At 37.3% G+C, this 18249-nt stretch overlaps 1 protein-coding gene across 1 annotated transcript in view; it reads left to right on the top strand.

Annotated features, from left to right (window-relative positions):
- The window catches only part of Rasef (RAS and EF-hand domain containing), a 72161-nt gene that overhangs the window by 31489 nt on the left and 22423 nt on the right, over nt 1–18249 (top strand). The window contains exons 5-12 of the mRNA XM_006981407.4: nt 3258–3335; nt 7899–8014; nt 9315–9383; nt 10876–10960; nt 11821–11909; nt 14360–14594; nt 14873–15010; nt 15102–15246. Of these exons, the coding sequence (XP_006981469.1) occupies nt 3258–3335; nt 7899–8014; nt 9315–9383; nt 10876–10960; nt 11821–11909; nt 14360–14594; nt 14873–15010; nt 15102–15246 (955 nt within the window). The remainder of the gene's footprint in view (nt 1–3257; nt 3336–7898; nt 8015–9314; nt 9384–10875; nt 10961–11820; nt 11910–14359; nt 14595–14872; nt 15011–15101; nt 15247–18249) is intronic.

Here is an 18249-nt window from a genome sequence, read left to right as displayed (position 1 = left end):
TAGCATTAGAGGTCCATTAAGGGAAAGCCACTTCCTTCTGGTCAAGAGCATACAATCTATTTAACTTAACTTGTATAGGAACCTACCATTCTGTGCTACCTAAAACATTAAGAATTAATCCAGTGCAAAGCTACACAGAGAAACCCTGTCTCGAAAAACCAAAAAAAAAAAAAAAAAAAGAATTAATCCAGTTGGGCCAGGGAGTCTCCTGGTTTAAGGGATCACCCTTCAGGAAGGTGGATTCACCTAATGCCATGCTAAAGAGATGGGAGGACTGATTAACCGTTTAATATAAGATAATGGAGTTATCCTTCCCAGAAACTGCCTTCTGTTCATTGCTTACTGAGTGGCATCCATGGAGCTTCCTTTCCTCTGCCAGCTTTTCTTAACTACTCAGGAAAGCATAACTTTTGTTTTCTTCCATGTCTGTTCTAGGCATGCTTTTCCCAACGCAGTCTAAGACCTTCTTACTCTTTCTCTCAACGCCTCCCCACCACATTTTTGCCATGTGGCACTTGTCTGCATTGTGGCTGACCTCCATTGATGAATATACCAGTCTTACCCCAAAGGGCATACCTTCCTTTTAAACATCGTTCTTCCCTGAGCAGCTGCAAAAATTAAGGCTTACCTGTCTAAGATTTTTCCTTTAAATTATAGTAAAATTGTCCTTTTGTTTCTTTTTGAGTCTCTTATTTAATTTGTTTGTCATTGAGACTAAGACCCTCAACAGGGGAGCCATATTTCCCCAGTAACATGTGGCACCCCAGATGAGACTGCCCTTAACATAAGCATCACTAGCAGTTAAGAAAAGTTAAGTTACAGTTAACTTGCCATTGTAACCCATGATCATCTCAGTCTCTGCAGTGGCTGAGAATCATCTAGGAGTTCTCTATAAAGCAATTAAACCATGATTATCTTATATGTAGTTGTTTTAAATAATAACTAGACCATCATACTATGAATAGATTCCAGAATTATGCATCAGCTTATCCATGGACTCTTCTAGTCATTGTCTTCATTTATTTTTATGAGTTCCCAGCTCTTTACATTGCAAGGATAGATGTGGAAATTGTTACCTGATATAACATATGAGGTCCTAACAGTGAGAGATCATAAGTGAGGATGATGAGGTCTGACCTGAGTCCTCACTGAAATTATACCATTTTTTCCGTATAACACATAGAAGTATTTCTTAATATTTTCAATCCTTAACTTCTCATTTAAAACATAGTTTTAATAATGAATTATCCTGACTAACTGTAGTAATTGGTATTTTATTGACTGTAATTTATTAAGATCATTCACAGAATTTGAAATGCTAAATATGAATTCACTTTTGAGGATCGTATTAAATGAGGACTAAGTTCCAGATAGGATGAATGGCCTTCTCAAAATTATATAGCTGGTAGAATCTGTGTTTCTTTCCTTTTAGACTTCTTGCCCACCTGGTAGTATGCTTGCTGCATAGAACAGTAAAAATATTTATCAGAGAGAATGTTAAGTGCTCTCAAATTATAAAGAAAATACTTTAAAGAGTATTATGACTGCCATTATTTTTGACAATTATTCTGAGAGTCTTAGGTTTTTTCCTTCATAATTTTCTTCTGTGACGTCATAATGCATCTCTCTTTTTATTAGATATATTATGATAACAAATTTTAAGTTCAAATTATACTACAGGCATCGTAATAGAAAACAACACAGGAGTGGCGTATTGAAGGACACACAGATCAATGGACTAAAGTACCTGGAAATAGATCCACAAAGCTACAACCATCTGATTCTCATACAGGTGCTAATATTGGAGAATCAACAGCCTTTCTTAGCAAGTGGTGCTAAGTAAACTAGATAAACACATGTAGAAGGCTGGATCCAGATCTGCTGCCTGCTCTGGAGGAGAGTCAACACAAAGGGTATATGAAAAGAAAGCAATCTAGCAGAAGGCAATGCCTGGAAAATGAGACAGTCTTCACCAGACAACAAACCCAGTTAATATGCATCTGTCAGTCACAGTTAGTCACATGGAAGTCTTGTCACATGATAGCTTCTGGCAAGATGGGTAATGCTCATAGGTAAAGCACATGAGCATGATGAAATCTGGTAAGTCTTTTGGCTAGTGCAGAAGCCCTCTGTTTGAGGACACCTGCAAACAAAACCTCACAGATCTGGGAAGTTACTTCTTCATAGTCAAGTCTTTTTGTTTTTGTTTGCAGTGCTAAGAAAATGTGGTACTTTGCCCCCCCTTTTTGACATTTCTTTTTGAGACGTAGTCTTGATCTATTTCTCAGGTTGGCCTTGAATTCATTGTGTATCCTAGGCTGGCTCTAAACTTATGCTCTTCCTACCTGTTCCTTCCAATTCTGGGTTCACAGTTGTATACCACCACAGCTGACTCATGGGAAAGTTATTTTTATTTTAGATATTCTTGAATTCTGGTATGAATGTATCAGCCAAGAAGCAGACCTCATGTATACACATTTATAGTTTATTCTCTCTCTGTGCATGTCTAGCTTCACATCATGCTTACGTGCTTAGATATTAGTGATTTCATTTATTATTGTAAGCATTTTTAAAGATCACTATGAAGAAAACAGAAGAGTCTGACATTAACACTCTTAATTTTTTTTTAAAATTTATAGCTGATTGTTGTAGCAGGAATCTTAACAGGTCTTATTAAAGGAAAAACACAGAGCCAAATGCAGAGTTAAAAGCCCAAGATTGTGGTAATGAACACCTTTGTTTTTAGTACTCATCTGTATGTCCAGCACTTGAAAGGTAGGATTGTCTGGAGTTCAAAGCCAGCCTCAGTAAGTAAGCAAAATTGAGGCCAGCCTGTATGATATGAGGCTATCTCAATCAACAATAAAAAAAATTCCCACACTCAAACAGGAGGTAAGACTATTACAAAGTAAAACAAAGTGTTAAGCATACAGGATGAAAGAGGATGCCCATATTCTTTTAGCAAATAAGGAAAGCAAGGATTGGGTTGTTTTATTATGGAGTGGTTTCCAAAATGACTTTTGCAGTGCTTTAAAGAAAATACATTTAATAATAAAAGTCCCTCTCCAATTGTTTGTATTATTTTAAAAAAATCTTTTATATTATAGATTTTGTCATTTAGTGATTTGTAAAGCCCTAAGATGTTAAAAATTGAAAACTGCTAAAGTTCCCACATTAATATTAAAGAATATCTTTAATCTTCACCAAAATGCTTCTAAATGAGTTTCCAAATACCTATCTTTTGTTTGCTCTTTCAGCTTGAAGAACAGTCAAGACACATAAGTCAAAAGCAAGATGTGACAGCATTAAAGAAACAAATTTATGATTTAACAATGGTAAGAATCACCCTTCACTGGAAGAAATTTATTTCCTTTTAGATAGTGTCTTTGTTATTTTTCTCTAAGTATGAGAAAGCACCGTGACCAAAAGCAACTTGGGGAGGAAAGTGCATTCCATCCGACAGCTCTCAAGCAACAGTCCATCACCGGGGAAGCCAGGGTGGGAAGAGAAGCAAAAACCAAGGCAGAACACTGCTTACTGCTTTATGCCCATGGCTTGCTTTCTTACATCGCTAGGACCACCTGCCCAGGATGTCACCATGCACTGTGGGCCCATCCACATCTATCATTAATTAAGAAAATGCCCAACAGATTTTCCTCTACTCCAGTCTGATGTAGGTGTTTTCTCAGTTGAGATTACCTATCACCAAATGACTAACTTGTATCAAGTTGACAGAAAATGAACTAACACAGACAACATGTACATATGCATGCTATTTGTTGTTTCTGTGATTCTAGAATAAAGGTTTTAAGAGAAACTAATAGTATAATTACAGAAAAATCTATTTGAGTAACTATATTATAAGAGGGGTTTTCTCTCAATTAAATACCACTTATGAGTAGTTTTTTTTTCTAAAGTTAATTTATTTAAAGTAATGTGCACACGGTGTTGAATGCTATCTTACTTTGGTTAACTCCATGCCTTTAGAAGTATCCCTGCTTTTGTACGTGTGATTGTGTGATTTCCCCTGCCTTCAGCTTTTCTCTAGGACTTTTCTATATGTTCCTGTTTCTGTTTGTTTTCTCTGTTGCAAAAATCAGTAACATTTACCTCTTCTTTGGTTTTATTTTATATTACTCTCAAATATTAAAAGTGTTTTGTTTACTCTGACTCTTGAGCTGGGATTGCATAGCTTTCTATCTAGTTAGTTATCATTATCTTACTTAGGAGAGACTTTTCCTAGCCTCACAGTCTCAGCCGTTCCTGACGTTGCTGCATCGTTGTTGCCTTTATTTGGTGTAGCATGAATCTTAAAAGGTCTTATTAATAAAAACAAACCCGGAGCCAGGTATTGGGGTGAATGCTGGAAGATCAGAGAAAAGAACCAGCCACAGCTAACCTCACCTTGCCAATTCCTCAGTTGATCTCGTTTCCTCAAACTGGAAGCCTCTGTGTCCTCATCCAAATGGATCTCAGCTGCACTGCTGCTAAAAGCTTAAAAGCTTAACCAGGCTCTAGTTCCTGGTCTTCACGCCTTATATACCTTTCTGTTTCTTGCCATCACTTCCTGGGATTAAAGGCATGTGTCACCATGCCTGGCTGTTTTCAGTTTGGCTTTGAACTCACAGAGATGCAGATGGATCTCTGCCTCCAGAATGCTAGGATTAAAGGTGTGTGTGTGCCACCATTTTCTGGCCTCTATGTCTATCTAATGGCTGTTCTGTCCTCTGACCACAGATAAGTTTATTAGGATGCACAATATATTGGGGAAACACAATATATTACCACAATCTGGATCATGACTTTCATGAAGAGTTGCTTGCTTTCTTGGATTCTCTGACTCTGTTCCTGGCATCTTGTTTTAAAGGATTCTTAGTTAGGGTTATTATTACTATGATGAAATACCATGACCAAAAATGACTTGGGAAGAGTTTATTTCACACAATTGTTTTGTATAACAGTTTATCAAAAGCAGTGAGGGCAAGAAATCAAGTAGGGTAGGAATGTGGAGTCAGGATCTGATGCAGAGGGCATGGGGGAGTGCTGCTAATTAGTTTGCTTCCTCTGTGTTCCTCAGCCTGCTTTCTTTCTTTCTTTCTTTCTTTCTTTCTTTCTTTCTTTCTTTCTTTCTTTCTTTCTTTCTTTCTTTCTTTCTTTCTTTCTTTCTTTCTTTCTTTCTTTCTTTCTTTCTTTTTATTTAATAGAGCCCAGAACTACAGGCCAGGAGTAAGCCCACCCACAATGGGCTGTGCTCTCCCACATCAATCACCAATTAAGAAAATGTCTGCCACGCTTGCCTATAGCCAGATCCAATAACTGCAACTTGTGTCAAGTTCTTGTAGAACTAGGTGGTACAAATATACTCAACCATCTTTGTTATGTCACCATTACTGTAAAGTTCTTTATTTTCCCTTGAAAATATTGATTTTGGAGGTCATGAAATGACACTTTTGATTGGATTGTTTTCATCTTGATATATATATATATATATATATATATATATATATATATATATATATATATATATATATAAAATGTACTGTATATCTATCTATCTATCTATCTATCTATCTATCTATCTATCTATCTATCTATCTATCTACCTACCTACCTATCTATCATCTATGCCTATAGGCAAGCCTGTCAGACATTTTCTTAATTGGTGATTGATATGGGAAGGCAGAGTCCATTGTGGGTGAGCTTATTCCTAGGCTGTGGTCCTGAATTTTTTTACTTCATTATAACATAATACTTCCTTAAATGAATTACACTCAGTGTTTCTTATTTCTGGAAAAAATGAAGCAGTACATAACTCTCACACTCTTAACTTTCCCTGTTCTTCAAATATTCTTGTTCAAAGAACCAATTATTGATTCAAATATTGTATATTGTTAAAGTTTAAAAAATTTAAATTCTTAACATCATTCTTTATTTTTGTATGTGGCATTTGTTACTAAACTATGATAGACCAGTGCTGGTCACTATACCTTTGATATGTTATTGGAGACAGACAGACAGAGAGACAGACAGACACAGACACAGACACAGACACACACACACACACACACACACACACACACACACACACACACACACATTTTCTTGAAAGTTTGTCTAAATGACTAAGTGAGTAGAAATACTATGTAGATCAGATTGGCCTCAAACTCACAGAGATCCACCTGTCTCCACCTCCTCAGTGTTGGAATTAAAGACAAGTGCTACCATGCACAGTTCATTTTAATTTATTTTCCCTGCCCTCTCCTTTTAAAGTATTTATTTATGTTTACTTTCTGTATATGGATATTTTTCCTGGATGTATGTCTCTGCACCATATGTGTTCCTGGTGCTCATAAAGGCCAAGAGAGGGCATTGGATCCCCTGGAACTGGAGTTACTGATGATTGGGAGTCACCATGTGGGTTCTGCGAATAGAACGCAGATCCTCTGGAAGAGCAACAAGTATCCTTTACTCCCGAGCCACCTCGCTAGCCCCCTAGCTCCACTTTCCATTCTACCTTGATATGGCCACTTGGCCTCTTTTGTTTTCTTCTGCAGGACCTCCTAAGCATTTGTTTTTAAAATGTTGCTTTGGTGCATTTTATTACCATGATTAAATACTGGAGGCAGGCTTCCTTTATAAGGAAAAGGTTTTATTTATTTCAGAGTTGTAGGGATTCAAGAGCATGGGACAGTGTCAGCTTAGCTTCACTGTGGACCTCTTAGTAGACAGCTGGAGTATGGATCCAGAAGGGTAAACAGGGAGCAGCAACTGACCTCCCAAAATCACTTCCATGGACAGCACCTCAACTGACCTAAGGAACACCTACTTGGCTTTTCTTCTTAAAAGGTTCTGTGCCACTTCTACACCTGGAAACTTGGGGAAAAGCTTTGTGGTGGGGGGGTACACTCTTTTTTTTTAATTAAGGCATTTTTAAATTCATTTTACATACCAATCACAGATCCCCTTCTCCTCCCTTCTCCTGCCCCTCCCACCTCCCCCCCAACCCACCCCCCATACCCTCCTGCAACAAGGAAAGGTCTCCCAATGGGAGTCCACAGAGCCTGGTGCATTCAACTGAGGCAGGTACAAGCCCCTCCCCCTGCATCAAGGTTGTGCAAGGTGTCCCACCATAGGTAGTGGGTTCAAAAAGGCCAGGTCATGCACCAGCGATGGATCCTGATGCCACTGCCAGGGGGCCCCTTAAACAGATCAAGCTATACAACTGTCTCCCTTATGCAGAGGGCCTAGTCTAATCCCATTATTATATTTGCACATTACCCATCATCTTTCCCAATTCTTCTTTGGGGTGGCACCCATCATCTAGTCTCCCATTTCTAGAAATGTTTTAAGTCATTTGGCTATTCATGATCCCCTCTTCCAAAAAAATGGTTTTTTTCCAATGTAATTTCATGTTCATGAGGTTTTCTGGGAAGGGGAAATAGACCATCTCTGTGCACAGTCAACTATTTGAACCACAAGTGTCCAATGATTTCTCTTTTAAAGAAAAATGTAAAATTTAATAACTATACCTGTCTATTAATAATTACATTTTTAAACAAATTAATGATAGTATTTGTTATTAAAAGCAACCAGTGTAACTAATTTTGGGAAGGTGTTTATATATTTCATCTTGATTAATTTTCTAATAATATGAGGGCATTATTACCAGACCTTGTTTATTATAATTTGGGACAGATGTCAGGTACAAAATGAAAAACCATTTTAAACTTTTATAATGTACAATATCTGAGTATATACGTGGTTCTTTTAACAGGAAGATGTGAAAAATTGAAGAAAGGCAGGACCTTTATTTGTATGGGGTTATACTACGTACTGCTTCATTTTTCTAGAAGCAAGAAACCCTGAGTCTAATGTCCCTCGTGGTTCATTTTCTTTAGGAAAATCAAAAACTCAAGAAAGACCTTTTGGAAGCCCAGACAAATGTAGCCTTCCTTCAGAGTGAACTAGATGCTTTGAAAAGTGATTTTGCCGACCAGAGTCTGAATTCTGAACGGTAGGAAACTATTCATAATAGATAGTCATTCATTAACTTTGGGAAAAATTATATATATCTATATATATTTCTAATTATGGTACATTTAATGACAAATTTCCGTGTGTGTGTGTGTGTGTGTGTGTGTGTGTGTGTGTGTGTGTGTGTGTATGTGTGTGTATGCATGCTTAATCTTTTTAAAAGAGTAACTATTTGATTATTTGCCTCTTAGGATAGTGCAGGACTTAAAAAATGTTTGGTTTAGGGGGACTGGGAAGAAAATACTGTGTAAATACAATCTTCTGTTAAAAGTGCTTTTCAAATAGGAAAGCTGATGTAAATCATAAGGATGAGAGTTATTAATTATTCAGGACATTTGGTTAGAGGTTTGGTGTTAATAACTTAGAACCTCTCATAATCAGAGTCAGGCATTCTGTGTGAGAGATACAGATGTATACATATACAGAGAGTAAATTTGGGCATTTAGGGGAAATGGTTTTATTTATTTTCAAACTTCAATCAGAATTAAGGCTTTGTAGTATTAAACTGTACAACTTTTACTGGATATGTTCTTTCTGGATTGTGAGTTCAGCACATATAAAATAAAAGCAACATATACTGCTGCCCTTTAAAACTTTCAAGTTCAGTTGGGAAAGCCAAGACAAAAAGTTAAGCAGCATGCACTGAGGGCCAGCAGTAATACCATTAGCAACAGCATGCTGGGAAACTGCTTTGTTTCAGCCTGTTTTAAGGAAACACAGGAGGTGAATACTGGAGCAAAGGTTAGCTTATGTTGGACCAAGGACAAGAGGACCCAGTGGCAGTAATATTTACTGACGCAACTAACATTGCCATCAACCAAGAACATCCTTAGCACATTATTAGTGTTTATGCCTTCATCCACAGACTATCCTATCTTGTAGGAACCTTTATTATCTCCACATCACAGATAGAAAAAAAAAGTCTTACAGTTGTTATAGGTAAGAGGAAAGTCAGAGAAACAATGTAATAGAGAAGAAAGACTGGCTTGGGAAGAAATGATCAGAATGTTGGACAAAAAATGGTTTGATTGGAAACACATTTAAAAACATACTAAAAGCTGGTAAGTTTACAGACATTCTGAAAGGGCCCAGAATTTTTGACTTAGGAACTTAGATTTCTATATGCAATTGAGTTTTACCTTAGCATCAAAGGACAGGTTTTTACAGATGAAGCGTGGTAGCTTGTATGGATTGGAAGCTAGTGCTGGGATTTGCTGTGCCTCATGCTCATACCTGCTGTCTCATCTCTCCTCACTGAAACCCTACATACAATTTTGCAGGGATCTGGAAATCATCCGAGAGTACACAGAAGATCGCAGTAGTCTTGAGAGGCAAATTGAAATCCTCCAGTAAGTTCTCATATGAAATGCTCATTGCATTTTAGCTAATGTTTGTGTTACACGTGGCACATGTTTTATTAACAGTCTGCCATGTCCATGGTTCAGGTCACTGTTTGTTCTCACTGCAGTACATTTGGCATGTCCACTTCACTTCCTGACTCATCTGCCTCTAACTAAATTACTCCAATGCAGTCTAGTTCTCAAGGTCCCTCTATGTCAGAAAAGTATATGTCAAACATCTATCTGTATTATGCCTCCGTAAGGAATTCAGTCTTCACCTTCTTTGCTCTCTACTGCATATCTGGAGAGCTCCCCACATCCTCATGTGAATGGGACCATCAGATAGTATTTAGTCATTCTTTCTCACTTTGTTATGCTGACTGCAGATATACTTTTTTTTTTTTTAGTTTTCTTTTCTTTGTTTCCTGAAAAAAGATTTCCTAAGAAATTCTATCCTATCAACTTTACAACTAAGTTGTAGTAATTCCATCTTCTGAGGACCTTTCTCAGGAAATCTTGATATTCCCTCATTTGTTTCACTTACACAGTATATTCTTTGGTTTTCAGTTTACTAAATGGCCTGGGCAAATGTTTCTAGTTTTTAATGTTCATTAACTTTCTATGGTGTAAAGTGCAGAAGTCACTTTTTATATAGTCTTATTAATTCATTCACTTGTTAACTCATACAGTATATTTCTCTGTATGAAAGTTAACAGCTTTCATGAGTGAGGAACCCCTGGAACTGAGGACAGAATAGTGAGAAGCAGAGAAAAAAACCTCTCTGCTTATGCATCTAGTAAAGAGGAAGACAGAAGCTGGTTACTCATAGAAACAAATGTGACAGATATCACCAAATGAGAGGTATGACAGAGGAAAAGTGCATTCTCCCCATGGAGAGCTATGGAAGGTCAATAAAGTGCTCGTGGTGGGAGTGATAACAGGCTTGATATGAAGGATGAAGTGGCTATAAACAGGAAAATTAGATAGTCTATGAGACAGGGACTCTGTGATCCTCATTTTTTTTTTAGCCAAGAAAAGCAGATATTAAATGACTTTCATGATATCCCATGAAGTAATTACTTAAGTTTGTATTTATACCCCAGTCAGTCTGAGATCAGTAACTAAGTGTATGCTTGATACTGAAATACTATCAGGGTGTAAAGAGAAGGAGATGCAGGAATAGCCAGCATGCTATAGCATGTTGCATCAGTGCTTGGGGCTGAGTTGTGTGAACTGGGAGAACAGCGACTTGCATTAAGCCTATTGGCACAGGAATTATCTAAGCAAATTTATTCTTAAAATTCTCCCAGGCCTTCAGGAAAGAGAGCTAATCAATTTAGTTATTGCATTTTGTATCTGTTTCTGGGATTCAAAGGGAAATAGAAGTTTACAAAATGTGTGACATATCTGTACATTGTGAATGTCACTGCCTGAAAAGAGAGTGGGAGCATTGATCCCCTAGTACTTCCCTTGTCTGTTTGTCAACTTCTTTCCTATACAGAACAGCTAACCGGAAGCTGCATGACAGTAATGATGGCCTCAGGAGTGCACTGGAAAACACTTACAGCAAGCTCAACAGATCCTTGGTATGCGATGTCATCTTACAAGATAGTCTGTTCTTTCTCATGATCATATGTTTTGGCATAGGAAAACCATGTGATATTTTAGAATAACTTTACATTGATCTTATGATGAGACACTCTTAACATAAAGTAAAAATTTTTAAATTAAAAATGTTTTGCCCATTTGTAGAAATAAATGCAATGATGTTAACCAAACTCTTAAATTATATATTCTAAGAGACTAGAGAAAGTTGCTGAACATGTGATTTTAGCCTTGGAGGGTTTAATAATATTAGAGCTAGTTAGAAGGAAAGCAAAATAGAAGAAACAATGGGAAATCTTGTGATCATAAAAATAAAAAAAAATGTTTCCAGGAAAGAAGAGGCAGCTAGTTTATCTTCCCTATAGCAGATTCTTGCAAGAATGAAGGCCTTGGGTTTTGGATTTTAAACCCTCTGGTAGGAAACAAGTTTCCTCAGATTGCATTTGCAATGAAGCCTCTTATGGCATTTTTGTGACGCAGCTTTAGGCAGGAGAGTCTAGGACCATATTAGGATGCAGAATAGTTACTCAACAAAATTATGCTTCCAGAAGAGACAAATAAGATGTTGTGGGGTCCTGGCAAATCTGAGGAGCTAGCAGACTCTTGTGGAATGTGCATTAGAGCTGTGTAAGAGAAAAGACTGATCAGGAAGAGAAACTATGTCTGTTATCTTTGCTGAAACTTTCCAAATGATGTTTTCATGTTTATATTTGCTCATGTGGGAGTCATAGACTTTTTATTTGGAGTTATTTTGGGAGTTAAATTGCATGGGTTTGCATAAACACATATATCTGTGGTAGAGAAAATGTCTGCATACTAAACAAGTATTTGTGTATTACAGCGTATAAATAACATATCACCGGGAAATACAATTTCTAGAAGCAGTCCTAAATTTAATCACCATTCTTCTCAACCATTGGCCTATGACAGGTATGTAGCACCTGCTTCTGTTATTATCTGAGTTGTACTTTGAGGTTGAAAGACAAATTATCTTCGAGCTGAATTAAAATAAGGAAATATATTTAAGTAATAATTTATATTTATTATGATCTAACAATGTTCATAAGTTCAAAAAAGAAGAAACAGTAAACATATTTCATAGAGGGCAGTTATTTTCTCAATGTGCTTTGATTTATTGTGTGTATATTCACCATTCTCATCCTTAATCATGTCCTAGTTTGTTACATTATGGATGGTGATTGTTTTGAGCCTTTTGTCACGATCTGTCAGTGTTTAATATTAAAAAAAAGTAGAAAATGTGACTAGGTTTATCAGTTACTAAATATCAAAACATCCACCAAGATATATCAAAAATTAGAATTGAAGTTGCAATAATTAGAATTTAACTTGACTCTTAAGAGATCAAATAATAAACAGTGATTATTTGTGCGTGTGTGTGTGTGTGTGTGTTTGTGTGTGTGTGCGCGCGCGCGTGCGCGCGCGCATGGATGTTCATGTCCAACATTGGTAGCTAAAAGTTAAGTTTGTGTTATGTCAAAGTGTTCAAAAAAAGGAAAAAGGATACATTAAAGTTTCCTGTGTGTTTGAAGCTTTCTAACTCAGGTTTGTCCCCTTTTGTATGTAGGGGGAGTACTTTCAGTATAAATAAGTATGTTCTTAGTATCCAGATATTGCCTGAGTTTTTCTTGGGGATATGTGGACATCAAGGAAAGGCTACAGTTCCATACTAGTCCAGTTTGATAAACCAGTAAATTTATAGGGCTTACTTACAGGAACAGGAGGGACCCCAAACAACAGTGTCACTGGAGAGTCCCATTCAAGCATGGATGATGATCTGATCCCCCTCCTGATGATGCTCTTCATTCTCTCCTTTTTGGGGATTGTCATCAGGTTCAATATTGGGAAAGTTATGCAATAGCTGCTCAGATTTCAAGTTGATCATGATCAATAGTGCTCCACCAAACTTGGTGTGATGCTGCCACCGGGACAGTCCCTCACTACACAACAATAGTGCTCCACCACACCTGGTGAAAGCTGATGCTCTTGCTTCCATTGGAAAGTCCCTCACTACAGACTGCCTGTGTAAAAACATGGTCCCGGTTTTTGTTTGTTGATTTATTAATTTTATAAAATGTGGCTTACTTATTTGTAAGTAGTTGAAATATGCTATTACTAAAATACATATTTTTAAAATATGCAGATTTGATGCTACTTTTCTGGACTATAATAGTTAAGAGCAGTTCTCAGCAAGATGTAGAGGAAAGCATAAAAAACAAAATTACTTCAGAAATCTCATGATTTATTCTTGAAAGAACGATGCCACAGATGAGGCTCTGGTACTGGAATAAGAGTTCCTCTATAGTATATTTTAAGAGACAGTGCCTTCATCACATCATCAGGACCACAGTGAGGCAAAGACAGCTTTGTCTGCTCCTCATTCTGAACACAACTAGAAACCACTGTGGCCTATATAGATCTTCCTTCCTGATGGTTAATGATATATGAAGTTAACAGGGTGCTTTTCTTTTATATGGTAATATAAAAACTCTGATTGCTTGCAAAAAAATCTTGAGGCTTGGGCTATTGACTGTTGACTTTTCCTCATAGAAGGAGGGGATAGAGAGGGTCATTGGACCTTCACCTTTGCTGTCATTGTCCTGTAACCAGTTATACGTGTTTTACCCTAATTGCACACGGCCTTGAGTCTTGGGGAGAGGCTGGAGTACATATGTATTGGGAAGACTAAGAGAGGGAGCTCTATTTGTGCAACTGTGGGGAAGCCATCCTCCACACTGGGTGAGACTTTCCTGTGCAGCTGTTTTGGGCCCATTCACATTCTGGTCAGTAAACCCTCACCCATGCTCTGTATGTATACACAATAAACTCATTGGTTTTCCAGGGCAAACTTTGGTAAAATTGAACTTAGTTTTGTCATTAGGGCTTTGGATGAGGGTAGTCTTTGCCTAATTGCCTCTCCTCTTTCCCAAGGGAAAAATTTCCTAACACCCTGTCTTGAAAACAAACAAACAAACAAATGGAATAACAAATAGAAAAGAGTTACAATCTAGAAATAGACAAACTATTCCAAATATGGTCAAACTGTACAATAGTAAAAAAGATCTTGTGTTCTAGGGATATTTTATTAGTGTAAGATTGTATTTGTATCTAGGGTACTCATTTTTTGTATCAGGAAATAGATCAGCCAATTTAAAAGAATTATATGTATAAGGTTTCACATTTGAGGACTTTTGTCATCACAGATTATTGCACAAAATGAACTGATTGCACTTTACACTTCCTCTCCTATGCCAAAGGAACATCATGTATCTCCTGGCAAGTGACAATGTTGTCAGCCTGTCCCTTTGTGCTCTTGTACATTGTGAACTCCTTGGTAAAGTTGTCTCCTCTTTTATCACAAGGTCATTCCATTCTTCATATGCAGATGAGGATTGTGACTCTTTGGCTCTCTGTGATCCTCTGCAGAAGATGAATTATGAAGTTGACAGCTTGCCTGAGAGTTGTTTTGACAGTGGCTTGTCTACTCTGAGAGACTCCAATGAGTGTGACTCTGAGATGGACTACAAGCATCAGAGAGGATTTCAGAGTTTACATGGAACACAGGAGGGCCTTGGGGGAGATGCATCAGACACAGATGTAAGTTAGAAACCATGGCACTCTGATGCTTTCCTTTGACTAAAATCTTGACCATGTTTTATGGGAATCTGTCTTAACAGCACATAACCTGTTCTGTTAAGGTCATTATAATGGATTTTTCCCTACCAACCTAGGGAGGAATTCTCAAAGATTTGCCTTAAGAGGAGGTTTGTTCAATAATCACACTGATAGTAGACTCAGTAGCATAGTTTTATTTTTCTTTGGTGTGTGATGCATGTGTGAGAGACTTGATTTTTAATTGTTATTTTTTTTGATAGGTTCCTGATATAAGAGATGAAGAAGCATTTGATTCTGAAAGTGTGGCCTCTGTCTTACACTGGAAGCCACGGGGTTCTGTTGGTGAAGGCAGCACTGGTAGTTCCTCCAGAAAACCCATCTCAGCTCTTTCACTTCAAGTAGGTATCATCTGAGACTCTTTTCTTCATGGCATGTTACTTAACATGAAAAACGGCTCCCATCATCACCTGTGTGGCTGTTTCCTTCTAGACAGACATGGTGGACAATAACTCCAAACCCATATCTCAGAAGGCTTACAAGATTGTGCTTGCCGGAGATGCTGCCGTGGGGAAGTCCAGCTTCCTCATGAGACTCTGCAAGAATGAATTTCAAGGGAACACAAGTGCAACCCTAGGTATGGCTCTTACCTCCAGTGATAGCAAAATTACCATCTCTAGCTTGATTTCTTTTCTTTCAGAATTATATGCACAGATACACAGATTAAAAAACCTACATATTCATTCAGGTATACAGACACTGTGTGTGTTTATGTGTGTGCCATCATGGTAGAACAATCCTTTATTTTCACCAAAATCTAATAAAGAAATTGACTGACAGTGGGAATCTTTGTAGACAGTGGGATCAAACAAATCCTACTAAGACATAGTTTATTCTTTAATTCCACACTTATTTTTCAAGCCTTTTGTGGAGCACCTGGCACTGCTAAAGTGCTGAGGTGCACAGTGAAGAAAGCTAAGTGAAGCTCAACTTTCAAGGAACTTTCACCCCAGTGGAAATAAGTGGACCAAAATGAATTTTAAAAATGATATGTGGAAAGAAGTGTGTATTTCCATTGTTGGCTAGGGACAGCGAGCCTTCTGACCCTTAATTTTATGTTAAGAACTCAATAACCATGGAAAATTTGAGATTAAGTCAAATTCAAATTTGTTGTGTTCCTTTCCATATGTCCAGAAGAAAATGAGTTTATGTAGCAATAATTTTTCTTTTTCTTTCCTTTCTTTCTTTTGGCCTTTCTTAGTCTTTTTAATCTTATTGTATTAGTTAAGGTTTTTATTGCTGTGAAGAGACACCATAATCACAACAACTCTTATGAGGAAAATATTTAATTGAGGGAACTAGAGGTTCAGTCCATTATCATCATGGTGTAGAGCATGGTGGTATGCAGATGTCATGCTGGCTACTTCTTGGCTGGCAGGCAACAGGAAGTCAATTGACTGTAACACTGAGGGAAGCTTGATCAAAAGAGACCTTAAAGTTTGCCCCAACAATGACATACTTCCTCCACCAAGGCCAAACCTCCTAATAGTGCCACTCCCCTTGGGGACTTTTTTTTTCAAACCAACAAATATATTTTTTGGTTAAATTTTTTTAAATCATATCTTCCCCTCCCTTAACTACTTCCAGATACTTCTATTGCCCTACCCACCCAATTTCATCTTCTCCCTACTTCCCTCCCTCCCTCCTCCCCCCCCCCTCTCTCTCTCTCTGTGTGTGTGTGTGTGTGTGTGTGTGTGTGTGTGTGTAAAAGCCATGGAGTTCTATTGTGTTGAGTTACTACTCCTGGGCAGAGGCCTTCCCTGGAGTGTGGGTCATATATGCAGTAACACTCAATTGTAGAAAACTGATTTTCCCTTCACCAATAGATATTGATCACAAGTATCTTCATTGTTAAGAGTAGGAACCCTTGTCTAGTTCTCTCACTGCTGCGACCCCATCTGGCTTGAAACTATGTAGATCCCATGCCTGCTAATGTAATCTCTGTCAGTTCATATGTTCATCAGCCCTTTTGTCTCTGGAAGACACTATTTTCTTGGAGTCATCCATCCAATATGGCTCCTAAAATCTTTTTTTGCCTCCCCTTCCACATAGATTAATGAGCCTGGATCTCTTTTAGGACTGAGTGCTCCAAAATCTCTCACTCTCTGTGTCTTGTCCAGTTGTGGGTCTTTGTGTTAATTCCCATTTACTGTAACAAGAAGCTTCTCTGGTGTAGGGTAAGCAAGACACTTATATGTAGGTATAGCACTACGTCCTCAGGAGTCATTTTATTGTTATGTTACTTTAGCATATTGAAAGTGTAAAAGCAAACAATCACATAGAAGGGAAAACATGGAATATTTGTTTTTGAGGGCCTGGGTTATCTCACTCAGGATTATATATTTCTAGAGCCAACTGTTTGCCTATGAATTTAATAAGTTCAATTTTCATAATAGCTAAATAATATTCCATTATGTAAATGTATGTGATTTTAATTACCTATCCCTCAGTTGAAAGACATTTGGCCTGTTTCCAAATTCTGCTTCTTATGAATAGAACAGCAAAGAACATGTATGAGCAAGTATCTCTGTAGTAGGATATAGAGTTCTTTGGTTATATGCCTAATAATGGTATAGCTCTGTCTTGAGGAAGATCTGTTCCCAGCTTCCTGAACAACCACTACATTGATTTCCATAATAATGGCTGTACAAGTTTGCACTCCAAACAACAATGAATAAGTATTCCCCTTTCCCTGTATCCTTATCAATATCAGCTAACATTTGTTTTATTGGTCTTAACCATTCTGACTGGATAAGAGAAATCTCAAAGTAGTTCTCATTTACTGTTTTCTGATGGCCTAGGATATTGAACATGTCCTTAAATAATTCTCAGCCATTTGCATTTCATCTTTTGAGAACTTTCTGCTTCATTCTGTATCCCATATTTTAATTGAGTTGTTTTCTTGATATTCAGTTATTTTTAATTCTTTATATAGTCTAGATATTAATCTCCTATCAGATATATAATTGGTAAGGATTTTTTCTCATTATGTGGGCAAAAATGGCAGTGTTCTTACAGTACAGAAGCTTTTCATGAGGTCTTATTGTTAATTGTTGGTCTAAAGGACTGTGTTGTTGATACCATGTTCCGAAATCCTTTCCTGTGCCACTGAAGTCATGCTTACTCCCCATCTACTCTTCTATCAATGTGGGGTATCTGGTTTTATGCTAAGCTTCTTAATCCATTTGGAGTGAATTTTGTACAGGGTAATAGTATGGATCTATTTGCAATCTTCTACATGTAGCTATCCAGGTTGACCAGCACCATTTGTTGAAGATGCTGTCTTTCCCCCAGTATGTATTTTTGGTTTCTTTATCAAACATCAGATTTCCATAGGTGTGTGGACTTATTCAGTTCAATTTCATTCATCAATGTATTTATTTTTATGCTAATAACATCCTGTTTTTCTTTGTTGTTGTTCATTTTTTTCCTCTGTTTAGACATGTTTTTTAATACTGTAGCTCCAGCATGATTTGAGATTGGAGATAGTGTTACTTCCAGCAGTTCTTTTATTATTCATAATTATTTTAGAGATCTTATGTTTTTGTGTTTGTATATGAAGTTGAAGACTATATTTTCA

Source organism: Peromyscus maniculatus, chromosome 2 (genome assembly GCF_049852395.1).
Source record: "Peromyscus maniculatus bairdii isolate BWxNUB_F1_BW_parent chromosome 2, HU_Pman_BW_mat_3.1, whole genome shotgun sequence".
NCBI lineage: Eukaryota > Metazoa > Chordata > Mammalia > Rodentia > Cricetidae > Peromyscus > Peromyscus maniculatus.
The sequence above is the reverse complement of the archived record's forward strand: the minus strand, read 5'-3'. Positions and strand labels throughout refer to the sequence as shown.